The following is a 27818-nucleotide window of genomic DNA, read 5'->3' as shown; positions in this document are numbered from 1 at the left end:
TTGTTATGTGCTACATGAAGGAAAGAAGCAATCTAGAAACATTTTTGAAAATCTACTCCTCTCCTTGGCTTGTAGCTTCCATTCTTTTTGTAATCAATACTGTGGGGGAGGTGGATACTAAAAGTAATTCATTGATTGTTGGAAATTTACAAAGAAAGGAAATGTTCATCTCTTCAACTTGCCTTACACTCAGGGTTACTTGCCAAATTGAAAATATTTATGTGCTTTTGATGTCATCCGCTCTGGAATGATAGGCTCGAGCAGGCAGAGATTCATTGAATACTTACCAAAGAAGGACTTTTTTCCTATCACACTTGGATGCCTTCCACAAGTTCTATAAATCTAGGTGCTATTGCAATTCTTCAATTTTTTAAATTGATGTTAACTTGCCAAACGCAATGCAGTATTGTGACATGCAAGCAATTGGCTTCAGTTTTTGTAGGATAAGGATCTGGCACACACAGGGCTAATGTGGGATTGAATACTGCTCACACAGTGATGTAAGAGAACACATGACTCACACCTAGGGGTCAGCCTAGTGTTGGACAGAGCCATGTGCACAAGCAAGCATGGAGACAGCTCCTAGCTTGAATCCTTTACTGTATATGCGTACATAGTTGTTGTAGTAAATAAATACATACAATTAACCTAGTTAAGACTACAAAGACTTCATTAAGACCTACTGAACTGTATCCAAGATCCTACAACATGGTTGTAGCTCTTGGAAAAACTCAGAACCTCAGAGAAGCTGGAGCAGAAATTGAAGAGCTGGGAAATGAAAGGAGCAGCATTCTGATGTGACCGAAAGTACCTGAAGTGAAGACGCAGAGGAAGATTGCCTGAGAGAAGCTCCATAGCAGAATTGGAAGCAGAGGGCAGAAGGAAAAAAAAACCACTCTTCATTAAGATCTCCTGAATGGTATCCAACACCATACAACAGTTTTGTTAAAACTTAATGGGATAGAAATTGGTATGTGCTATGAGCATACAAGGGGCACAAAGCATAGCAAATTAACAGTTGGATGGCCTGCCTCCAATTTGCACTGACATTAGTAGCACTGCTAAATTTGTCGTCCTGGGCAGCAGCCTGAAACAGGTGATGGGCCCCTTGAGAGTGTCAATTAGGGTTCTAAAGGATTCCTGTACCTTAGATGCCAATGAGCAGGGCAGGTCCTAGATTCTTTATATCCTACAGCTGCCAACTATAGGCAAGCTACATGTAAAAATTAATTTAAAAAACACATTTTTGTGAGCCAGAACCATGCTGTACCAAATCACATCCTGGAGATTGCCCCTGCTTCTGTTCATCCCCACGTACCTGCAGCAACCGCTCCCCATTCCCACCCTCAAGCTATCACTGCCGATGAGGCAGACAGCCTGAAATGGAGTTTTCTTGTTGGGCGAGCTGCCTATAGTGATGCAACAAGTGCCAATGCTCATGCTAAATACATAGATGTGGCCCAAGATCTACCTTCTGCTGATTTTCTGAGATCTCTTGAAAAAAAGAAGGCCGGGGTGACTTAATAGTGGTCTTTAACAGTTTGAAAGGTTTTGATATAGTGGATGCAGAGAGAATGTTTCCTCTCGAGGGGAAGAGCATAACTAGAAGCCATTAATATAAGATAGTCACCAAGAAATTCATTAGGAAATTCGGAAGAAACTTCTTCACCGGAAAGAGTAGTGAGACTGTGGAACTCACTACCACAGGGAGTCATTGAAGTGAATAGTATAGATGCATTTAAGTGGAAGTTAAATGATTACGATGGTAGATTTAGAGGACAAAGATGGGAGGAGGCTCAAGTGGAGCATAAACACGGACTAAGTGGGCCAATGGCCTGTTTCTGTGCCGTATATCGAATGGGATCCTCAGGCTTCTTGCTTTATTTGCTTATGACTCAAAAGCCCAGACTCAACTTTGCGAGAAAACTCTACCCCAAACTTATGATGATACATTAAACTTACATCACACTGCAGTTGAACTTTTAAATGCTGCATCTTCTTTAGAAATAATTCAAATTGGTAAAGAAATGAAAGATTCTGAAAGTTGATTAAAATTCATAATGAGTTGGATGAAATGATTAAATAGGCTGAAGTTACCCCGTGGGGTTTGGGCTGTGCTTTAATGAGTCATGAAAAAGGAATAGAAGATTAAAAGCTGCAACAGATGCTCAGCTTGATGATCAAATATTCAAATTCATTTTAAGTAATACAAACTGCTTAAAGTCCTGCAGTCTCTTGCTTCTCTATGTTGCATTTTGTTGCCTGTGTATGTTTATTTCATAGGGCTGGACTATACACTGAGGGCAGGGTCCCCACAACCCAGTGTAAATTTTGAGAGTGAGCCCACTTCCACTGGGCCAACTCACCCTACTTTAATTTTTTGGGCGACGGCATTGAATTATTTTCAGGTGGGACTTCTATCCATCTCCAGGAGAAAGTCTCACCTCATAGAGATCCCAGCCAGTTGGAGGCCAGCAGCTCTGCACCACACCAGGATGAGTGGCCACTGCCCACCTTGCAGGGGGTCTGGGAGGAAGACAAACCAAGGATGCCCCCAACCTCAGGTACGTCAGCTGGACCAAGTTGGCAGGCCTAGTCAAGAGGTGTGGGGGGCATATTGAACAGGATTGTGGGGGGTGGGAGATTGGATGCAGGGAGGTAAAGCTGTGGGATGGGGAGGTGGGTCTCTTGCACAGGGGGCCTGGGAAGGAGGCACCCCCTCTTTGAATGACCATCAGCCCGCAGGTTGAAACCTGCTGGCTATCTGTTGGGTGCACACTTCTTCCACCACCCCTTAAATTCGGGTGGTGGTGGGATGAGGCACTTAAGTGGGCCTCATTTGGGCCATGGTGGCAGGTGGCTCACCCAACACTTCCCCCATTGCCCCCAAAATTGTGCCAGGGATGGGCTGGTGGCGGGTATGCTGCTGATGGCATAGCACTCTAATTTATGGCCACCCCCCCCCACTCTTTTTGTTCTCCTATCTGCTGGTGACTTGTAAAATTCAGCCCATTGTTTCTTTGAATAAATAACATTCCTCTTTTCACCAGTTTTCTCATTTATTCTCTCTTTGTTCCTGAAGCCAGTACTTCATGATAACATGTGGGTCCATGATTACTGGTAGCCTTGCTACCTTTGCCCAAGCTGCTATCCTTCGAGTGGGAATGGCAGCTTATTTGGTACCACTACAGCTGAGTTTGATTATACATCATACTGTAGGCTTTGTAGAACAGTACAGCTCCCAAAAGATGCAAATATATTTACTCACTCGGTTTCTTGAGCTTTTTTTTCCTACTCTTCCAAAAGTTCTTCAAGCTTTCTTACTCACCTGTCTGCTTCAGTGCAACTGAAATGGGATTTTAAAAAATTCATTCATGGGATGTGGGCTTCGCTGTCTGGGCCAGCATTTACTACCCATCCCTAGTTGCCCTTGAGAAGGTGGTGGTGGTGAGCTCCCTTCTTGAACCACTGCAGCCCATATGGTGTAGGTACACCCACAGTGCTGTTATGAAGGGGGTTTAAAGCCAAGGAGTCTGATGGGAAGAGGATGACCCTCCTCCTGTCCAACTTCTTGACCAAGATCTCAAATACAGCATCTGAAAACACAGGGGTTGCTTTGAACTTCTCCTTTGCCTGCTGATTCTGTAAGTTGAATTGAATGCAAGTTGTCTATAGCCAAAATGTACCCCCCCATTTATGATGTGCAGGCTACATGAAGACCGGGATGTCTAATTCTCTCACTCTGTCATTAGATGAGTTGCTAATCAACAGCACTTGTAACCTACATATTTAATTACAACGAAGGCCCTAATATTACAGCAGTAACCACTTTTAAAGCACTTTACTATAAAGCACTTCGTGGTCATTAAAGGAGTTTCATAAATACAGGTTCTTTCCTTTGCTTCTCAGTTGCGCCCTCATGAAGTAGCGCTGGTTATGCCGAGATGAATTCACAGAATCAAAGAATTGTTATGGCAGAGAAGGAGGCCATTTGGCCTATTGTGTTTGCACCAGCTCTCCAAATGAGCATTATGATCCAGTACCATTTTCCTGCCTTTTCCCCATACCCCTATACATTGTCTCTGTTCTAATAATCATCTAATGCCCTCTTAAATGCCTTGATTGAAGCTGCCTCCGCTACACTTCCAGGCAATGCATTCCAAACCCAAATCACTCGCTGTGTGAAAAAATGTTTTCTCACATCACATTTGCTTCTTTTGCAAACCATTTTAAATCTGTGCCCACTCATTCTCGATCCTTTTTATGAGCGGGAACATTTCTCCCTATCTACTCTGTCCAGCCCCCTCATGACTTTTAACACCTCTATCAAATCTTTTGGCCTTCTCTTCTCCGAGGAGAACAGTCCCAATGCCTCTAATTTATCCATGTAACTGAAGTTTCTCGACCCTGGAACCATTCTTGTAAACCTTTTCTGCACTCTCTCCAATTCTTTCACAACCTTCCTATAGTGTGGCACCCAGAGCTATACACAATACTCCAGCTGAGGTCTAACTCATGTCCTATGTAAATTCAGCATAACCTCCTTGCTCTTATACTCTATGCCCCTATCAATAAAGCCCAGGATACTGTATGCTCTGTTAATTGCTCTCTCCACCTGTCCGGCCACCTTCAATGATCTATGCACATATACACCCAAGTCCCTCTGCTCCTGCACCCCCTTCAGAATTATACTCCTTATTTTATATTGTCTGTCCATGTTCCTCCTATCAAAATGCATCACCTCACACTTCTCTGCATTGAAGTTCATCTGCCACCTGTCTGCCCACTCCACCAACTTGTCTTTTGAATTTCTACACTATCTTCCTCACAGTTTACAATGCTTCCACATTTTGTATCATCTGCAAACTTTGAAATTGTGCCCTGTACACCAAGATCAAGATCATTAATATATGTCAGGAAAAACAAGGGTCCCATTACTGACCTCTGGGGAACTCCACCACAAACCTTCCTCCAGCCTGAACAATATCCATTGACCATTACTGTCTGTTTTGTATTACTCAGGCACTTTGTATCCATGTTCCTACAACAGTTTTTTGAACGAGTGTAATGTTTGCAATTTTCCAGTCCTCTGGCACCTCCGCTGAGTCTAGGGAAGACTGAAAGATTATGGCTAGTGCCCCTGCAATTTGCACTCATTCCCTTCAATATCCTACCACAAATGTCTGGTATTCACATTCTAACTTTAGTTTTTGCTTGCAAAGCTTTTAAAATAAGTAGTTTTATTTGCAGCACATCCTTTAGTGGCAAGACATTGCGGTAAGGTTATTGTAAGGTGTATGATGGTTGTTAGGGGCAGATTGGTGACAATGATAAGTCACAATGTAACAGAATTGCTGCTAATTAGTTTTCTCAAATATGTTTTCAAAAAACTTTTGTGAGAATTGGGTTTATGCTCTGGGCAAAGTGGTTAGTGTTGCTGCCTCACAGCTCCAGGGACCCGGGTTTGATCCTGACCTCAGGTGTCTGTGCGGAGTTTCCATGTTCTCCCTGTGTCGGCGTGGATTTCCTCAGGGTATTCCAGCTTCCTCCTCCTGTCCAAAGACATGTTGGTTGGGTGGATTGGCTACTGTAAATTGCCCCTCAGTGTGTATGCGTGTGAGTGTGTGTTCTGTGATGGACTGGCGTCCCTTCCTGGGTGTACCCCACCTAGTGCCCATTGCCTGTTGGGATAGGGTCTGACTCCCCGTGACCTTGAATTAGGTGAAGCGGTTCTGGAAAACTGAGTGAGTGGGTCTCTGCTCCTTCTTTATGTGCAATACATTGGCATCCTTGCAAATACTTGAGTTTTTATCATAAAGAATTTATAGCTTATGAGTTGAAAATTTGGAGGTTGGTTTCCTTTCAATTTAAGTGAATTTTACTTCACAAAACTGCACTGAAATGCAAATGGTAGAAAAACCTCATTTACCTTCTAATTCAAGGATCAATTCCAAAATAAAAAATATTTTACAGTTCCTCTTTTTGATTTCTTGCTCTCTCTTTTTGAAAATCTGTCAGATAATGGGATGGGAGTGGTTGTACTAACTTATTGAAATGGTCATACTTTGCTGTAGCAAGCACAGTAAAACAATATCTACTAGCAATTTGAAGAATTCCATTTTAAAACCTGGGGAGGTTTCTGCAATATACATGGAATGGTTATTAAATCGACTGCTCGTTAAATAGCAATCAAGAATGAAAGATGTGCTATTCAAATGGTATTTGGAGACATTTAACAATGATCTTTATGAGAAATTTTGATTGTTAGTCATTAATATTCTGCCTCGCCTCAGGCTTATTATAACAAGAGGGGAGATTCACACCAAATTGTGTTGCTTAAGCTTACGTTTATTAAAATATATTTAAAGGGGCCTTATTGACTGGTAAAAGTTCCTCAGAAATTATTGAATCAAGTTTGTGGCTGAAGGTGCTTCGAATGATGCGACTTGTTCACCTCTGTATGTTCCTCTCTGAACTCTCCTTTTCAGAAGATAATGTCTTAGGTTATGGTTGCAAATGTACCAACAGACCCCAGTATCTCATCTGTAGTTCAAGTGTGAACCATTGAAACATAAACATAAATCCCATTGAAAACTAAAATTTGACTTATCCCAAGAAAATCCGACAAATATAATTTCCAGTCAGGAAACTATTTTCTTGGTCTGCTGCTATGTTCAGAGAAAATTCTTTTCACACTGCTATGCTGACTGGACACTTTTTAAGTCTGTAAATGGAAATTTAACAACCCTTTTTGAGGAGATCCACATTTCATGCTTTTTCTATACATACAGATAACAAAAGCAATGCTGTTCAGTGCGCTGAGGTCATTTTATTGCTTTGCTTTGAGATGCCCTGCTTTTAAACCATAAAAAAGCCTAAAATTTTTCAACCATAAATTCTCCACCTGTCAAGAAAAGTAGAATCTTCAACCTGAAAGGTTGAGCACTGGGAAAATTAGTAAAATTTTAATTGGAACAATAGTGGTTCCAGCTTGAGGGCATTATTAGTGATCTTCTTCCTTCACTCAATTCCTATTTACTTTGAACTCTAACGTATTTCAAAAAACTCTCACACTCTGTTATGAAAATAATAACTGGGTCCTTTTTTAAATTCATTTATGGGATGTAGGTGTTGCTGGCTAGGCCAACATTTATTGCCCATCCCTAATTGCCCTCAAGAAGGCAGTGGTCAACTACTTTCCTGAACCATCAGAGCCGCTGTGGTGCAGGTACACCCACAGTGCTGTTCGGGAGGGAGTTCCAGGATTTTGATCCAGCGACAGTGAAAGAACGGCGATACATTTCCAAGTCAGGATGGGAGTGGCTTGGAGCGGAGCTTCCAGGTGATGGTGCTCCCACGTGTCTGTTGCCCTTGTCCTTCCAGATGGTGGTGGTCGTGGGTTTGCAAGGTGCTGCCTAAGGAGCCTTGGTGAATTTCTGCAGTGCATCTTGTAGATGGTACACACTGCTGCTACTGTTCGTCAATGGTACAGGGAGTGAATGGCACCCCTTCCACAAACAGTCAAGCAGATAGCTTTGTCCTGGTTGGTGTCAAGCTTCTTAAGTGTTGTTGGAGCTGCACTCATCCAGGCAAGTAGAGAGTTTTCCATCACACTCCTGACTCGTGCCTTGTGGATGGTGGACAGGCTTTGGGGAGTCAGGAGGTGAGTTACTCACCACAGGATTCCTAGCCCCTGACCTGCTCTTGTGGCCACAGTGTTTATGTGGCTAGTCCAGTTCAGTTTCTAGTCAATGGTAACCTCCAGATGTTGATAGTGGGGGATTCAGTGATGGTAATGTCATTGAATGTCAAGGGGCGATAGTTAGATTCTCTTTTGTTGGGATGGTCATTGCCTGGCACTTTTGAGGTGTGAATGTTACTTGCCACTTGTTAGTCCAAGCCTGGATGTTGTCCAGGTCTTGCTGCACTTGGACATGGACTGCTTCAGTATCTGAGGAGTCAGGAATGGTGCTGAACGTTGTGCAAACATCAGTGAACATCCCCACTTCTGAATTTATGGTGGAAGGAAGATCATTGGTGAAGCAACTGAATGTTGCTGGACCTAGGACACTACCCCGAGGAACTCCTGCAGTGATGTCCTGGAACTGAGATGATTGACCTTCAACAACCACAACCATCTTCCTTTGTGCTAGGTATGACTCCAACTTACTGAACTATTTGCTGCTTCTTTAATGTCCCAGTGTGAGCCTAAGTTATTCCATGCATCAATGTAATTTCAAAATCTCACTATTTGAATGAGTGGAAAATATCAAACCCTTCTCTTTATTTATATCTAATATTTAATAATTGTTTTCAGATATAGTTGAGCAGGTATAAGGCTTCCAACAAGCTCGGTTTTTCAGCTGGTTGAAAAGAAACTCGAGGTGTGTCTTGGTTTAGGCAGTCAGCAGTCCTGTCAGAAAAATCGGTGCCTATAAATACTCAAATGAGAGATGTTGTTAGAATCCAAACACCACATTTGTGTAAATCAGGTCTGCCATTGCTGCTTCCTTAACTCATTCATAAATCATGAGTGGTGCAGATAGGAGGAGTCCATACATGCTTTTGTTCAAATGATTGCAACTATTCGGAGGATACCTTGCTGGTAGTCACAAATAAAACATAAAATGCTGGAAATACTCAGCAGTTCTGGCATCATCTGTGGAACGTGAAACAGTCCTAAAGGCCAGGATTTTGTTGGGCCAACAGGAGTCTCACTCAATGATTGGAGTTCTGTGGGGGAGGCCCGATAGAATCTGATCCCTTTCAGGCGCTTAAGGGCCACCATCAGGTCTTCCTTGTGATTGAGGTCCCCAGTGCTGCAAGTCATGTTGTTCGAGAGCTGCTGGCCAATCAGAGACCAGCAGCTCCCCATTGCCTCCAGCACTAGCATGAGCAATGGCAGCTGGTGGCAATGCATCCACCAGAGGTCCAGGATAGAAACATAGAAACTCGGAGCAGGAGTAGGCCATCTGGCCCTTCGAACCTGCTCTGTTATTCATTATGGTCATGGCTGATCATCCAACTCAATAGCCTGCTCCCGTTTTCTCCCCATATCCTTTGATCCCTTTCACCCTAAGAGTGATATCTAACTCCTTCTTGAAAGCATACAATGTTTTGGTCTCAACTACATTCTGTGGTAATGAATTCCACAGGCTCACCACTCTCTGGGTGAAGAAATTTCTCCTCACCATGGGACCCCAGACTAAAGGCGGAATGGGGATTGCAAGATGGGGGTCGCAGCTGAAAGGGGATAAGGAAATGGCTTTCACCCTTCCCGATGTTGGGTCCCTCGATTGGGCACAGAGTGGCTGACAATGAGGGACTCCCGTTACCGGAGGCTGCTAACAAACCTGATAGGGTTTGCTGGGCGGCCTTCAGAGGGTGTGGGAAAGCCATGAGGCCCTCATTTAATCCCTGGGCCGCCACTGAATTTCAGTGGGCTCATGGATAATGGGTATCAATTGGGTCATTAATGAGCTCAATTGACATCCTGTCACTGGTGACCAAGAATCTCACTTCGGCCCCTTCCGCCCTCCGATTTAATCAGGAGAGGTTTTGCTACCACTGACGCGGGGCCTCTTCCATAATGAAGTAGACCGGCATGCCACATTTCTCACTGTGATAGGCTGCATTAAATTCAATTCAATATTTCTGATCTGTGCCCTTTCATCCAAGGTGTAAAAAGTTAGAAATGTAACAACTTTTGAGCAAGTGAAAGGGAGGAATGAGTGGAATAAGAATAAATTAGAAGGCCTGTAATAGGCCTGAGGGCGATAGACAATAAATAGCAAATAGTTTCATGGTACAAGGTCAAAGGGAATGGCAATGAGACAAGTAAAGAAACAAAAGATGTGTCCAGAGGAGGTGTGGATGGTAGGATCCTGAATATCTGCCATCTGAAAGCAAAGAAAAAGAAATGAGAGAAACAAGGACCAGGGAAAAAAAAACAGTGAAGGAAATCTTTGCTTCCAAATTGCACAACCTTTTCTTGCTACCTCTGACTCTTCACTTCCCTTCCTTGATTTTTCTCTCTCTCCATTTCTGGGGATAGACTATCAAACAATATTTAGTATAAGCCCGCTGCCTCAGTTATCTTGACTATACTTCCTCACACTTCACTCTCTGTAAGGGCACAGTTCTAATCTCCCCATTTCCCTGACCCTGTTACATCTGTTTTGACAATACAGCCTTTCATTCCAGCACTTCTGATATATCCAGTGCCAACAACATTCACGGAGTTCAACGCTGTCCAAGACAAAGCAGCCCACTTGATTGACACCCCATCCACAAATATTCAATCCCTCCACCACCGACACACACTGGCAGCAGTGCGTGCCACCTACAAGATGCACTGCAGGAACTCAACATAGCTCCTCCGACAGCACCTTCCAAATTCACGACCACTACCATCTGGAAGGACAAGGGCAGCAGATGCATGGGCAGATCACCACCTGGAAGTTTCACTCCAAGCCACACACCATCCTGACTTGGAAATATATCAACATTCCTTCACTTGCTGGGTCATGGATGTCAGGGCCCTCAACCGTGTCTGTTCTATTTCTTGTACTTCTTCTGCTTTTGTATCTTTCCCTCCCTCTCAGAACCATGATTGGCTTCCTCTTGGCCTCACTTTTCACCCCATCGGCCTTCGTGTTTAACTGACCATCTTCTGCTATTTCTGCCACATCTAGTGTGATGTCATCACCAAACACATCTCCCCCTCCCCTTTGAGCATTCCAAAGGGACCATTCCCTTTGCAGTATGCTGGTCCACTCCTCAATCACCCCCAACACCTTCTTCCCTTCCTATGGCACCTTTCCATGCAAAAGCAGGAGGTGCAACACCTACCCTTTACCTCCACCCTTCTCATTTTCCAAGGCCCCCCATCACCCCTTTCTGGTGAAACAGCGAATTAATTGTTCAAACGTACCAGCTGCTCACACTGTGATCTCAACACTGGGGTGACAAAACACCTTTGTTCAGTCCACAAGTGTGACCCTGAGCCTCTGGCCACCTGTCATTTTAATTCTCCATCTCGCTTCCACTTTGACCTTTTTGTCCTTGGCCTCCTGCAGTGTTCTAATGAAATTTAATGCAAGCTTGAGTAACAGCAACAGATCCTTCAACTGAGCACTTTACAGACTGCTGGAGACAACATTTCGAATGGCAGCTATTCACGGTCCTGCCATTCACACAACCGCTAGGCATGTCTTCTGCTTTACTTGTCCCGACCACCGCCTTTGACATTGCACCATGAAATTTCTCTTGCCCTCCACACTTTTCATTTTGTTCTTTCCCCCACTCTCCCCTCTTTCACTTGCTGAAAAATTGTTACATTTCTAACTTTCCCCAATTCTGATGAAAGGTCATAGACCTGAATGCCTGACCTGCTGAATATTTCCAGCATTCTCTGTTTTTATTCTGGTGTTATAAAATCCTGAAGTGGAAAAGTAGAAAAAAAATCAGTTTTTTTTAAAATGAAACTTCTTGTGCAGGAAACTGAAGGGAACCAGTTTTGATGCAACCAAGTTGAAGGTGATGACGGGTGAATGGTTTGCTGAAGTTAAATCAAAGCGCTTTGGAGACATTTCCAGTGGAATAGACATGCTGAAGAATTCATTTAACAAAAAAAAGAAGATACCAGGTAAGTCTTCCTAGAAAATTTTTTGTTTTCCAATTTACTTTCCTCCCTGAAGTTATTGACTCATGCTATATTACAATTCTGAAGATGCTGACACTTCTGAGGTATCTTGGCCACATTATGTGAACTCTCCCTTCACCCATCATTTTTAGTTGCGCTTTCAACCACACTGGACACACTGCTTTCTCCACTTACCTTCTTAAGGGCTCACCCCCAACCTTCCTAATATCTCCTGTTTTGTCTAAGTGCTCATTTTTGTCTGATAATGGCCTGGATTTTTGTCCGTGAATCAAATGCACAGAGTTGGGATAATTCCTGGCTCCACGAGCCCAATTTTTAAAAAAATGGCTGCCTGGACATCAGATTTTCAATCTGGGACAGCAGGTTATGTTGAAGCCACTATATAATTGATGACCTTGGTGGGAGGTCAATATCACACAAACAGCTTATATGTTCATTATCGCATTGCTGTTTGTGGGAGCTTGCTGTGTCCAAATCCTCTGCTGCTTTTTCATTGGCTGCTCAGTCCTTTGAGGTGTCTGGTGGTTATGAAAGGCGCCATGTAACTGCAAGTCTTTTTTGTAATTTTGTAGTTGTTGTTGCTGTAGACATTCAAGGAATGGTTTTCCAGATGCTTGATCCAAGTGTGGAGTCACAAGCATTTATATTAATGGATGGGAGATCATGAGGAACATGCCAATTATAATCCCAGTACATGCTCACTATGGGTAAGGCTCCACACTAGGACTGCACATTTACAACTTCATCCTGAAAGCAATGCCAATGGGCTATTGTATCATAGTGGCATTGCAGCCAAACTTCATCCTAACCTCGCATGAGATACTCACCTTCATGTTCTGGCAGCAGGAGTGAAGGAATGTCGATCAGAAGGAATAAACCTGCTCAGTTTTTCCCCTTCCTAGAATTGTAGAATTAAGCTAATTGTAGTGCCAATTACTCTTGCCCTGTCAGGTATCAACACAGACCAAGGATTAATATGTAATCTTTCTTGTCTGTGTGGTTCAGTTCTCCACTTTGCTTATCAACTATATCTTTGGGCCAGTGGAGTATCAGTTCTGACATCTGTGCAGACAATTTTCTATAATCACATTTAGAATTTTAATCTCATTATAAAAGCCTAAATTTGCAAAAAAAAATCTTGTTATAATCTTGTCCTAGGGTAATGCTGAGCTTAATGAAATTCTGATCAAATAAAATTCTGATTGTGATCACTAATAGGTGCTTCTAAGATGCATGCATATAGACAAATCTCATTTTGGAATGAAGATAAATCCAAATGGGAAATGATCCCAAACAATTATCAGTGTCCTTTGCACTGTCTGATCATTGGATATTGATTCCATATTATTATTGCTTTTCAATTGCATTTTTTTGACTGCCACTTACCTTTTAGCAAATCTGTTTTGCGTAGTTGAGCACATCTAATCAATTTGGGCGTAGTGCCCAGCATAAGAAATTTGATGTTCAGGATTGACTGTTTATTTCTCATACGCAGTGGTTCAGGATGTTGCAGTGAAGGCATCAAACAATGCAAATGTGTTTCTCAGCCCAAGCCCTCGATATCAAGATATTTCTTCAGAGCCTGAAGCCTTCAAGTCAGATAAAAGGTAGGAAATATTTAGAGAAATGCATAATGCTTATATTGCAAATGAATACTGAGATGGTAAAGCATTTTCATTTCCGGAGTTAGAGGAATGGAGGAAATTGTTTCCTCAGGATGAAGAAATTTATGGCCTGAATTTTACCTTTGGCCAGCCTGGGAGCAATCGAGAAACGGACCGTTGACCATGATCGGCCCCAAATGCAATTTCATCAGTTAATGGCCAGCCAGTGAGCAACGCTCAGTGCTGCCGGGGTGGGGGCGGGAAGAGGGTGGGCTATGATGTCATCACGATGAGCACTGCGAGAGAGCTCCCTGAAGGCAGACAGCTGCCTCGGAGCTGCAGACCTGCAAATCAGCAAATAAAGGTTTTAAAAGCTGAAGAAAAGTCCATGCATCACAATCAATCACCTGAAAATATAGCCAATAAAAATGCTGGCCACAAATATATCTTCTTGTTTTATTTCATAACAGAAATTTCATCCTGCCCTTGATTTGATGAAAAATTCAAAGTCTACCTGGCCAATTGGCCCATCTGCCAACTGTAAGGTTGGACGGGTCATGAAAAATTTGGGACAATTGCGCCATTAATGGGCTTAATTTCCCTCTTAATTGTTGGCAGGCATGCTTCAAACTTTTGTCTGCGCCCGCCGAGCGAAATATTGTGTGAGTGCGCGATGTCATCAGGGTGCTTGCCCAGCCTCTTCTCTCGCGATTTTATGCCCAATCAGGTATGGCACGCACCCGCCTGCAGGACATAAAATTCTGCCCTATGTTTCTTTCTTGTCCTTAGTTCATTTTCTTATTGATTTTCCTAGATTTTCATAACAAACCACTTCAGCAATACTCCAACCTCTTTCTGCATGTTTTGAGTGCAGGCATTGATCTGTTTATTTCCTTAGCACTTTCCTGAAAAAGTGGAGAAAGGAATTTCGCACAAACACATTAAACTGATCTGCTAATATTCAAATTTCAAGCCACATTTTTAAGAGTTTATCATATTAGAAGAAAAGCTGTGCATTTAGACAAAATACATTTGTGAAGCAATATATTGCAATATTTTTCTGTCTTTTTAAATTATTATTATTTAGCTTAATAATTAACCCAGCATTCTTACTCGTGAAGAAGCTTGATCCACTCAGAATCTCCCTTATTTCTTTGCTTTCTAACAAATTTAAGCCCAACAGTCCCTGATACAGCTCGCTAGAGAGCTTGGGAATTGTCCAGTTCCCAGTTACAGTGGAGAGGAGAAGTAATGGGGTCTCTGTCCGTGTAATCATGATGGGATTTCTAGGGCATTTCCAGAGAGGTGGCCCAGGGCCTGCACAAACAGGGAATACTGGGAAATGAGGCTGGGGGGGGGTGGCGTTCCCAGCCCTCCCATTTCATTTTTATTTCTCATCAACAGAAGGGCACCTATTTTGAGGGGGCCCTGAAGAATCCAAGAATCAGGATATGGTTCTGCGGCCACCTTAAACCAGATGATCTGAGGGGGTCATACAGCAAGTTGAAGCAGATCTGGGAAAGTGACCTGCACTTTCATTTGCAGTCTTCCCGACAAGAAGACTCCCGAGCTCTGCCTATGTTCCTGCACTGCTTCTTGGCACAAGGCCCTGCAGGAAGTGAGACTGCATCAGAAGTGTGACAACAATTCATATAAATGACCAGGCTTGACAAATTTGTTATATGAATGAAAGGGTGGCAGAATGACAGGAATCACATTTGAAAGAATCAGAAATTTTTTTTTAAAAAGAAAGACTATGATTTTATTCTGGTTTGTTCTGACCTGGAGGTGTAAATTTTCCAATCTATAAAATTCTCTCATCAGCAACACTTCAGTTTGACATCAAAATGCCCCTATGTACAATGATTAAACTGTGTGGCATTAAAAGGCGAGGTCATATCAGCTAACAACGTCATCAACAACAACACATTTGATGCATTTTTTTTAGAAATGGCTGTAGTTTGAAGTGCAGACCATCACCACAGCTGGAGAGAGAGAAGCAGTGAATGGAAGAGTTGGGGAGTGGGAGGTTTGGCGAGGGGAAGGATCAGCAAGAGTGTGGGTCATGGAGTGGTAGCTGCCACAAGTTGGAAGGTCAGTGGCAAAAGGGTGGGTTACGGAGCGAGAGAGGCTGAGAACAGGAAGGTAGACGAGAGGAATAGTCTGCAGCAACCAAGATGGTCAAAGAGTGGGATGTGTGGTGAGTGGAAGGTTTTGGAATCAGGATGGACGGGTGAATAGGATCAGCAGCGACCAGGAGGGAAGTAGAAAGTTACCATTTTGTTTATATTTTTTAATTGATTTTATTTCATTTTAAAAGTAATTTCATTTACCAATTTGGGAATTTAGCAATATAAAGTATTTCAACTTACAGGGTATAATGTTTTAATATTTTTTTCTGTATAGAAAGGTCCAACAGAACCTAAAGACAGCTTTTACAATGGGTGGGATGGGAAAATGTGATTTGCTAAAGTCATTTCACTTAAAGCTGTGAAGAAGTTATGCAGACTCAAGATGTTAACTCTGTTTTTCTCCATGGATGCTGTCAGATCTGCTGAGATTTTCCAACATTTTTTTGTTTTTATTTCAGATTTACAGCTTCCGCTGTATTTTGCCTTCACTTAAAGTTGCACTTTTTGGGACTGCAGCAACAACTTTAATCGAGAGAATGTTGGGGGTGGCGGTGGGGATGGGGGGAGGGCAAGGAAAATAACTTCTTTAAGATCATTTTTTTCCGTACTTCTCTTGCAACTTCTGTGCTTTTCTCCCATATATATTGCACTGTACACATAAATGAAACGTCATCCTCTTCTGCTTTTACTTGTCTACAAGTACCTGACTCCTCAAAGTCTGTCCACCATCTACAAGATACAAGTCAGGAGTGTGATGGAATACTCCCCACTTGCCTGGATGAGTGCAGCTCCCACAACACTGAAGAAGCTTGACACCATCCAGGACAAAGCGGTCTGCTTGATTGGCACCACATCCACAAACATTCACTCCCTCCACCACCAATGCACAGTAGCAGCAGTGTGTACCGTCTACAAGATGCACTGCAGGAATTCACCAAGGCTCCTTAGCACCTTCCAAACCCATGACCACTACCATCTAGAATGATAAGGACAGCAGAAAAATGGGAACACCACCACCTGGAAGTTCCCCTCCAAGTCACTCACCATTCTGACTTGGAAATATATCACCGTTCCTTCACTGTCGCTGGGTCAAAATCCTGGAACTCCCTTCCTAACAGCATTGTGGGTGTACCTACACCACATAGACTGCAGCAGTTCAAGAAGGCAGCTCACCACCACTTTCTCAAGGGCAACTAGGGATGGGCAATAAATGCTGGCCCAGCCAGCAAAGCCCACATCCCAAGAATGAATAAAAAATCCCAAGAATGAATAAAAAAAAGAAAAAGCATTGATTCTAAAACATAAGGTGCGATGTGAAAAGTATAGATATCTCCCAAAAGCCCATTCTGTCATAGCAGTGAAGCAGAATCTCCATCAAGCCCCATGTCAAATTGACTGACCCCAGTGGATTTTCTGGGGTCAGCCAATTTGAACGGTCCTGGCAGGAAGCCATTTTGGGGGTGGGGGTGGCAATAAATGGAAGGCGCTATTAGTAGAATATGATTCGGGTGAGTTAGTAGTGGACAAAACTGGTATGTCTGTCTGAAGACCAGTAGAAATTATAAAATTGGCTTCATAGAGAAGAAATTCTCATTCAGCTAGTAAAACTCTTCTGGGTCTGACATCTATCATAGGTGGTACTGCACATCTGTCACTTGCTAGCATACAGCAAGTACCTTGAGGAAGGCAGCAGCAGGAATTATGATGGAAAATGTCATCCCATGGGTTGCTCTGCCATTAATATTGTCAGATATAAAGGGGCAAATTGCAACACCCATCCACTCCTGTCCCCCAAGGAAATCACAGCAGAAGGCACAACTGGTTGGTGGCCGTATGCCACTAAGTCCTGCTGTGTGGAAATCAACTTCCATGCCAGATGTGGGACAAATTTGTCAGGAAATACAATGACTTGGGACCATAATCTCAGTGTCTTGGATTACCAACCATATTATTATTGACAAATTATGAACAGTTTAATTCTGTAAGCCTGTGCTCATTTGGAAACTGGGTTGTGTCACACTCACGCCATGCCCATCAATGTATGAAGACAATTGATAGTTTTTACTTTTTTAAGAAATAGCATGGAATAAGGACAATTCACCTTGACCCAAAGTGAATTGATCCAGGAGGTCGGGTGACTTTTTGCGATTTCTATACAGACTGGAGTTAACTCCTATTTCTGAAAAGTCATTAAAATGTAAATGTCCACATGGAGGACACTCCCTTGAAAAGACATTCAGGATGCAAGATCACTTGTGGAAATTATAGCTCCTATTGTCTGGATAGCTACAGAAGCTCAATTACAATGCTCGCCCTAGCCTTGGGGCTGAATTTTGCCCTTGATGGGCAGGCGGGCTGGACCTACTTGGCGTAGGGCAGGCAGTTAATTGCTGCTGCCAAAATGGGCCCCGCAGCCATTTTAAGTGGGCAAGCCAATTAAGGCCTGCCCAGCGTGTCGCCCGACAGGAAGCGCTATGCGCTTCCTGTGTGGGCGGGAGGGGGGATTCCCCAACTGCGAGAGTGCGCTCTTTCGCGTATGTGCACGAAAGAGTGCACATCTCCCTGAGGCTAAGTGGTGTCTCAAGGAGATTGCTGAAAGGTTGTGAAAGATTAAAAATAGAACAATAAAAAAAATCATTAACATGTCCCCCTCATGTGAAAATGTCACACGGGATGGGACACGTTAATGAAATAAACAAAAACTTTATTACAATTTTATAATTCCGATATCAAACCTCATCCCGCCACTTAATGAGGTTTGTTAAACAATCATTTACCTGCCTGCCCATTGGGCCCGTGCGCTGAGCCGAAGTTCGCACAGGCCCCTCAAAATCCTCGTCAATTGCTGACTTAATGGCCTTAACAAGGCCTTAAATTAATGGTGGGCACATGTCGTGTTGCATAGCGCACCCACCAACCTAAATATCGCGATGCCACGCACCCACCAACCTAAATATCGCGATGCCGCGCACTGACGTCAGGACGCTCACGCGACGTCAGTGCGCCACATTTTAAGCGCTGACGTGCGGGTTCCGCCACCCACACATCAGCCAGAAAATTCGACCCTTGGTGTCTGCAAACTCCAGAAACCTAACAGAGAGAGGTTTGTAGAAACTATTTTATCATAAGCAAGTGTGAACGGCCACCATTCATTCCCCATTGTGTTGCAATGCTTTTGACATCGATTCATTGTATGCGCAATGAAAGTATTGATTCTGTAGTCACGTGATTGAAACCTGGCTTGAGACAGTAAATCTTATTTTTCCAAGGACAGGCCAGAACAGGTCAGTCTGGGGTATGCAGCACAGAGGGGACCACCACCCAGCAAGAAGAACAGAACCCACCTAAACAGTCAGTCAGCTCAAGCATTGAAGAGAAGTGCTAATTTGATTTCACCTACAATAGTATATTTCTTCTCCACAGAAGGCTGGCCACAACTTTGTATGAAAACCCAGAAACTTTCAACCTTCATTTGTCTTCAGGCTTGCAACGTTTTCATCTTAAAGTACTGATTATGGACTTGTGATTTTTTTTCTCTTGGTATGCTGTCAATAATCTAAGTGCACATGTCATCTGTAGAACTCCTCTTTTCTTCTACGTATCTATCTGTGTGTTTGAGAAAGTGAGTGTTTTGTTGCTTTTGGGTGTTGTGTAAATAAACATTTATCCTTTCAATTTAAATTTATCAGAAAGCCTGTTTGTGTTTATCCTTTAAAATCACAACAATCAAAAGGTTTAAAACACTCCTTCTAAAAAGTATATCTTGTTGCGAACAACTTTGAGGTGAGGAAAAAGGGGAAAAGTTATCCCCTCACCTCTTCCCCCTCCATTGAAACTTTTGAAATTTGCTCTGTGCCGGACTGGTTAAAAGAGAAAACAATTTCATCCTATCAGCATGGATTGGGATTCAAACCCTGATTCCAGAAGTAAAGGGATACTGTTTAATTCATTCAGTAATAATATTATGGTTATTATTCAAAATTTATATATTTTTACTTTTTGATCACTTTAGGACTGAAATTCCCTTTAATGTTACTATCACTCTGACTTTCTTTAAACAGGCTGTTAGAAGAAGCAGAATCCAAACCACAGGCAAATGCGACGATGTCTCAATCTCAGCTTCAGGTTAGAATTGGGTTCCTGACCTATTTAGCTGTAGTTAAAAATAAATGCTGCCGAGTCTATTTATAATACCCTGGCTGAGAGGATGCCAACGTGACTTGCTCCCATATTCCTGCTAGTAAATTCTTGTAAACCAGCTGCTAAAATGTGTATGACAGCAGCCTGAGGTGATTCCTTCCCTCCAGAGAAACCATGTGCCTTCCTATGACAGCACAGTTGAAATTGGGTACTCAATGAATCTATGGGAATTGAGAGTTAAAACTAGTCTTTGTGTTTGTATTATCCTCAACCAAAATAAGCTTTGAAATATCTGTACGCACCTAGTAGTTGATGACAAGATAGCCTTATATATAATTTAGAAAGAAATTAAATTTATGTTGGAAACTCCAGGGAAAGTGAAGATTCAGAGAACCCCTGTGGATTTTTAAAATTTATGTATACAGCTGAATTCTGAGATTAATAATCAAGAGCAAGTACGTTATACTGGAGTATTTTAATAGGTACATGTTCCTTGTTTAAATTTGGGTGCTCTCATCCGTTCATTCCCTTGGAAACATTGTCTGAATGTTACTGCAGAGGCTGTGCCTTGGTCAGTCTAGCTACACAGGGATTAAAGGTTGGCTGATTTTCAATTTATAAATACGACATACTGGAACTGATAGTGGACTGCAAAAGCAATAACAGTTGCAAATTTAAATAGCTAAAAGAGTTATTGCAGATGCAAATGGTGAAATCATTTTGTGCAGATTGGATTCTGATTTAATTTTTTTCCTCAATATTTTCCTCAAATATAGGCAACAGTAAACAGATATAAACCGAAAGATGAAGCAAGGACATGGAAAGGTACTCAACATTTATGCAGCTATTTTGAGAGACAAATTTAAGAAGCGTTGAATTTCTTTGCTTGAATGTTTCTGTGCAAGTCATTAATGCTGTGCAAGTTTGAAAAAAGTTTTACAAACAATATGAAAGAGAAATATCTGAGCTCATTAACTTATTCCCATAACCACTCCATATATTCATTCTTTGAACACTACCTATTTACCTAATGAGGCCCAATATCAAAAATTTTCTAGCTGTGGAACTAATCATAATTTCTCAGGCAGAAAATTTATTTTTCTAGGTATTTTTAAACCATAAGCCATTTTTATACTGACACTGTTTCTAGTTTCAATTTTGTAAGACAAGGCTCCATGAACTGGCATCCGGCCCTCTATCCAGTTTTATATGGGTCCACTATTCATCAATACTGGGGAACCAAGTTAGTAATATAGTTGGCAGGATTTAACATAGTAATTCTGGTTTCCCAGAATCCAGACACTAAAACAGCACTAGCTTAAAAGGTAGCTATAAAGTATGGTCACTGCACATTGAGTTAAATAGTGGTCTTCAGAAAATCATTACCCACTTACATCTATTTCACTGAATCACAGAATCTTTACAGGGCAGAAAGAGGCCATTCATCCCATTGGCTCACTGAAAGAGCATTCTACCCATCCCACTCCTCTGCCTTATCCCCGTACTCTTGCACATTCTCTTTTCAGATAGCCATCCAATTCCCTTTTGAATACCTTGTTTGAACTTGTCTCCACCACCCTTTCAGGAAGTTTGTTCGAGACCCCAGCCACCTTCATTAATATATATCAAGAAGAGCAAGGGTCCCAACACTGAGGAACTCCACTACAGACCTTCCTCCAATCTGAAAAACAACCATTTATCTCTGTTTCCTGTCACTCAGCCAATTTCTTATCTAAGTGCCTTCTCTCCCTTTTATTCCATGAGCTAAAAATTTGCTCACAAGTATATTGTATGGCACTGTATCAAATACCTTTTGAAAATCCATAGACACCACATCAACAGTGTTCCCTTATCAACTTTTTCTGTTACCTCCTCAAAAAGCTCCAACAAGCTAGTTAAACATGATTTTCCCTTACTGAATCCATGCTGCTTTTCCTCAATTATCCTACAACTGTCTAAGTGACTATTGATTTTGTCCTGAACTATCGTTTCCAGAAGCTTCCCGATCACCAAAGTCAAATTGTCTGGCCTGTAGTTGCCGGCATTATCTTTGCACCTCTTATTGAACAAGGGTGTAACATTTGCAATTCTCCAGTCCTCCAGCACCACCCCTGTGTCTAAGGAAGACTGGATGATTATCACCAGTGCCTCTGAAGTTTCCACTCTCACATCCCTGATTATCCTTGGATGCACCTCATCCGATCCTGGTACCTCATCAATTTTAATTAAAGATAGCCTTTCTAATACCTCTTCCTTCTCATTTGTAAATTCCTTGAGTGTACTAGTTACCTCCTCTCTCACCTCAGCCAGGGTAGCATCCCCTTCCTTTGTAAAGATAAATGCAAAGTGCTCGTTTAATACCTCCACTTCTTCTCCTGCCTCCACATGCAAGTCTCCACTTTTATTCCTAATTGGACCTACCCTTTCTTTCTTTTACCACCCTTTTATTATTTACATGCTTATAGATGACCTTGGGATTCCCTTTTATGTTAGCTGCTAGTCCCTTTTCATGCTCTCCTTGCTTTTCTGATTAGTTTTTTCACTTCCCCTCTGGCCCTTCTACATTCAGCCTGATTCTCATTGTAATTTCACCTGGCATCTGTCATGTGCGCACTTTTTCCTTTTCATCTTCACCTCTATTTCTCTCGCCATCCAGGGTATTCTAGATTTATTTGTCCTACCTTTCTCCTCCAAGGGAATATATACCTTGACATTGCTTGCAATACTATCTTTTTGAAGGTGGGGGGACAGCAAAATCAGCCAATGGAGGCCATTGACAGGATAATTAAGCCAACTAAAGGCCCTGCCCATCCAACCTTAAGGCTGGCGGGCAGGCCAGGAGCCCCAGCGGGGAATAGAAAAAACATGAAACCTCATCCACTGGCGGGATGAGGTTTCATGTCTGTTTTAAAAAACTTTAATAAACTTTATGTGACATTTATTAAATGTCCCATGAGGGGGTCATGTTAATAATTTTTTTATTTTTCTATTTTTTAAGTTTATAAAACTTTCAGCGCTCTCCCTGAGACAGCACTTAGTCTCAGCACTTAGTCTCAGGGAGCTGTGCACTCGAGTGCAATTTGACAGTTGGGGAAGTCCCCCCCCTCCCCACCTGCACAGGAAGCGCATAGCGCTTCCCTTCGGGCGGCCGGCTGGCTGGGCCTTAATTGGCCCACCCACTCAAAATAGCAGCGGGGACCACTTCGGCAGCGGCAATCGGCTGCCCGCCTGCCGCCGAGCCGTGGGGCCCGCCCGCCCATCAAGGGCAAAATTCTGCCCAATATAATTGCAATGGAGGCAGTATAGTGAATGTTCATTAAATTGGTCCCTGGAATGAGGGGTTTGTCCTATGATAAGAGGCTAAGTAAATTGGGTTTATATTTTCTGGGGTTTAGAAGAATGAGAGGCATTCTCATTGAAATCGCCAAAATTGTGAAGGGGCTTGATAGGGTAGACACTGAAGAATAGTGTCCATTGCCTGGGGAATTGAAATCATGGGGGCACAGTCTCAGCATAAGGGGCTGATCATTTGGACTGTGAAAAGGAGAAATTACTTCACTCAAAATGTTGTGAATCTTTGGACTTCTGCACTCCAGAGGCTCCATCATTGGATACATCTAAGGCTGGACAATACAGATTTTTGGTGTCTCAGGGAATTATTGATTATGGGACATGAGCGGGAAAGTGGAAGTGAAACCCAAGTTAAGTCATGATCATATTGAATGGCGAGGCAAGCTTGATGGGCCCTATGGCCTACTCCTACCCCTATTGTTTGTGTTCCCGTGTTCCCCAAGGAGATTGTGGACAGATTTCAATAATTGTTTTTATTGATTAAGTTTTGTATCAAGGCACAGAATGATTCTAAAAAAATCATGTCCTTCTTTGCTGTTTATTAAAGGTAATGTGTGGCCCTGCAGAATATAATAATTCTGGGATTAGGATGCGCTGCCACTTATTGAATGGTGGAATCATTGGGATGAATATTTAAAATTGATAAAATTGGAGTTTTTATTTTGTTAGTTGCAATATAAGGTTACAGTAACTGGCCATTATGGGACCACTATGTTGACAACACTGCTCACAAAAAATATGCACATTTAAATTGGTCAATGAAGGTTAACTGGAATATTAAACACCCAGTATGCTGGCCAGGAAGTGCACAAACCTTTCCAGCTAAGCACAGCCTGCCATACTGGGATAAGAAAATATAGGTATCCAGGCTCCTGCCTCAAACAGACATTAGGCTCTTTGCATATGCAAATAAGAGGCCTAACATATGTTTTAGGCCCCCACTTTCTAGATTGGTTTGCCCTAAGGCCTCAGTAAAACCAGGCCATTACACCACCTGAGACCTACAAGGTAAGTTTTTTCACATTTACTTGACCCCACATTCAACAAAAACTCAGTTCTCTGCCAACTCATCTGATCAGAGATACACTCCAGCTCACCCTGATCACTGCCTTCCCAACACCTCACAATCATCACCATTCCTGCCCCCTACTCAAATAACCACTCACCCGCCCCCCAACCTCAATGTGCCCCACCTTCTCCCTGTCCAAAGGATTTCCACCAATCCTAATGCCACTTACCTGAGGCCCTACACAAAGATTGCAACAGCCTGATTTGGCACTCCTCTTCACCTGAGGGCTTGCGGGCTCCATTATAATGAGGCCCAAGGCCCAACATTGGTGGCATCATCAGCCTCACTATTCAGGCACAGGACAGGAATCCTGTGTGTTCAACAATGGACATGCCCGAATTTCTAGACCATGAATACATGCCAAAATATAATTGTTCTATCAGAAATAAAGAATAATTCCATAATTCTGTTTTCCCAGCTCAGATTGACATGTAAACGGTTTCCAAATTATGAAATCATGGATATGCAGTCCACTATTTTCTATCCATTAAAATACAATATCCAAAGATTTGCTCGCCTAGTTTATGGAATCATTCCCTATAATGTTAATCATAAGTAGAAGAGTGATTGAACTGCAGAGCATTCTCTGTGTCAACCAGGAGTCACCCTTTTATGAAGGACAGTGGTCAGGAAATGGTGAAGGGTTACTAAAACTCTTTATAATAGGATATACTTTATAGTATACTATAATAACTATAACTTTATAATTATAAAGATGCTTCTGGGAGTTGCCATTATCATGTGTAGAGAATTGATCCCTATGCAACAAGATGCTGGCAACTGAACTTTTATTTTTATTGCCCCTGCGCAATTCTGGTAGGGCTTTTCAAGTCTGAACATTAACCAGACCTCAATGGTCCTCAAAAAGCAGTTATTTTGTCTAATTTTCAAATAGATTTTGGTATGGGAAAGACTCAGAGCAGTGGCAAAAACAGACAAGAAAGTGCCTTTTTCTCTGCAATTGCTCCACATGTTTACTTCTATGTGAAATGATGCACACATAGGAAAACATGGCTCTTATTGCTACAATAATTCGATTGAGTTGCAATCTGGTATATTAGGTATAATTTAAACTGGCTCTGTGAAATACAAATCTCAAGTAGGTCAATGCAAAGACAGATTTGACTGAAAGTCAATTGTTGCCTGGTTGTCAGATATGTAAGCTTCAAATTAGCTTTAGATTCTAGTTACAAAGTCTATTATTCCAATTCTCATTGGAGCTTGTTTATCGCTAAACAACCACATTCTGCTGGTTGAAGTGTAATTACATGAAGCCATTATGGTAGCTCCTGCGATAATATATTGAGCAATTTTTTGCTGATTTAGGAAAAATAGAATTGTTACATTTTGATAAAAGTTGTGAAGAAGAGAGTCAAACGAAGAAGATTAAAAAGTGAGTAGCCTTTAAATAGAATGGTGAATTTGTGGAATAAACACTCTAGCAGGCAATGGATGTAACTATTGTTGAAATAGTTACAAAAGACTGGATAGATATTTAGTTTAGCAAGTGATTGAAGAGAATGGAATATACAATAATAAAATAAACACTGAATTGCATTTTGATAGCCTTTCCGTAACCAGGGTCATGTCTTGAAACACATTATGGAACAATGGAGAAAGTGTACTCACTGAGCCAATGGGGAAAGGGAAAGAGTTAGGTTGGGGTGAAATCATTGTTGAGGAAAAGAGGTTTCCAGGCATATTTGTAATTTCTTTGAATGATTTTAAAGCATGTTTAATATGATAAACATGATAAATGGTATTACCTAGTGCTATCCATTTGACGTTCAGCAAGGTGTTAACTGGCTCAGGGCATCTTTCCCGCATCTGAAGAAGAATTCCTACTTTGGAGAGCTGCCAGTCAATCGGATGGCTGTTAGCTCTGTGGCCTCAGCAGTGCCAGATTTGAGCAGTGGGCACTGCTGGGACTACAGGCAATCCCTGAACAAGAGGAGCAAATGGAGGCTGGAATGAAGGTAATATCAATGGGGCCAAGCTGGCAGCCCCCAGTGAAGGGGTGAGGGTGTTGGGGAGCCGGTTTGAGAGGCCAGAGTGTGAGGGATAAGGTGGGTATGAGCTAGGGTGGTGCCTCCAATGGGCATGGGACTCTTAAAGGTGGCATATCACCCTTGCCCAGTACCAGCCTTTGCAGTTAAAGTAAGGCTGCTGGGCTACCCACTTGCCATGGGCCTTCCCCTGCTGTGGGTGAAATAGTGGCGGGGGTTGAATGAGACACTTAAGGGGTCACTTATTGTCTCAATAGGTGCAAGGGCAGGCAGGCCGCATGATGCCTTCACTGCCCCCCTAAAATGGGAGACATGTTGGGGATGGGTAGATAGGCAATGGGCAGGCCATGGACTGCATTTCGTGAGCCCACACACCTTTAAACCCATTGGCGGGGGACTGTAAAATACCACTCTAGGACTAGGAGCTAGTTCTCTCTAGTTATGGAATCAGGCAAATAACTGCAGTGTCCAGCAGTACAAGCAATTTCATCATCCCAGGTGCTCTTTGTGTAATGAGCATTCATAATCCATTCTGCTGTATGCTGATTTTTCTGACAACCCTAGAATTGTTATTGGTTTATGTATTTTTCTCTCATTCAGTGGAATATTTAAATATCACTTATCTTCAAGAGATGATTTCCCGAGCCCTTGCTGCTGTCAGAGAGCCTCATTCACTGGCCAGAAAATCAAGAAATAATTACTAAGCTACTGACAATGTTCTGTCCCTTAGTACTAATGGACAGAAAATTGAGGGGAGCATGCCCATTAAATTTTGATATGTGCGGCTATAAGCATGGTTCTTCAATGTGAATTGGAAAATTCAGCCTTTAAGTCTCAGGGTGTGGGCTGTTTCCCCATTTCATTTGGTATTGTTTAATGATACTTTTCATTTGAAAGTATACTGTAAATGTAAGCCAGAAATTGCTAATGCTAGATTGGTGAGAGCAAGCACCAGGTAGTTTGTGTTGATGAAGTTGCTCGATAATATTTTGTGGCAGTTCATCTGAAGCATTTGATTTTGTACCTTTTCCAATTTCTTTCCATGGTTTCTCTTTCTCTTGTAAGCATTTTCATTTAGGTTTTAAATTCCTTATCATTTGTGCATTGTTGTTTTTGGGTGACTGTCTATTCAGAGCTTGTCAGGATTCATTGTTTATTGGGTTCTTTTTGAAGCAAAAGTTGAAAAAGTTATCTTGATCTGTTCATATGAGGGCCCGCTAGGCTAGCATTTGTGTAATTCCTGTTGAGGTTGGGTGTCCAGGGTGTCCTATTTCATAACTTTCAATTTTTTTGATCATTTGTGTTTATATTTCTGAAGTTTCAGTCTCTGGTGCTCCCAAGTCTTTATTTGAACAGTCTTCCTTTATTTTTCAAACAAGGCTTGTTAATTATATAAATTAAAACTAAATGTCTACAAGTGGGTGGAACCCATCAGATAATGATTTCTGCACATGTGATGAGACACTTATTGACAGTGGTAGTGGGTGTAGAGTTAGGAGCTATACATTTGTAAAACCTCATAAATCTAAATCTAAAACAAATCTAAAATTGACTAAGAATTGACTTCTGCTCTCTTTCTTCACCTACTGTCTACAATAAATTTAACAAGGCTTGGGAACTTAATACTAAGCCTCAATACTTTCATATTGTTTAACATTCACTCGTATGTGGTTTACATTGTTAGTGCGCCCTTCCTTTCTGTTCCTGTGTCTATCATAGGGCTGAATTCTCTGGTCGGTGAGCAGACGCGTAAAATGACGCGTGGTGACATCAGGCGGGTGTCCCAATGTCACCGCACTGTCATTTAGATTTTCGACACCCACCGAACTGTCAAAGGCCTATTAAATGGCC

General features: G+C 42.1%; 1 protein-coding gene across 4 annotated transcripts in view; it reads left to right on the top strand.

Moving 5' to 3' along the window:
• Positions 1–27818, top strand: part of LOC121278260 (synaptotagmin-like protein 2) — a 206545-nt gene that overhangs the window by 58789 nt on the left and 119938 nt on the right. For all 4 annotated transcript variants that reach the window (XM_041188501.1, XM_041188500.1, XM_041188499.1 and 1 more), the window contains 4 exons: positions 11499–11647; positions 13161–13272; positions 19463–19526; positions 20318–20366. In XM_041188501.1, the coding sequence (XP_041044435.1) occupies positions 11499–11647; positions 13161–13272; positions 19463–19526; positions 20318–20366 (374 nt within the window). The remainder of the gene's footprint in view (positions 1–11498; positions 11648–13160; positions 13273–19462; positions 19527–20317; positions 20367–27818) is intronic.

This window comes from Carcharodon carcharias, chromosome 5 (assembly GCF_017639515.1).
Source record: "Carcharodon carcharias isolate sCarCar2 chromosome 5, sCarCar2.pri, whole genome shotgun sequence".
Lineage (NCBI taxonomy): Eukaryota > Metazoa > Chordata > Chondrichthyes > Lamniformes > Lamnidae > Carcharodon > Carcharodon carcharias.
This window is presented reverse-complemented; position numbering and strand designations above follow the sequence as displayed.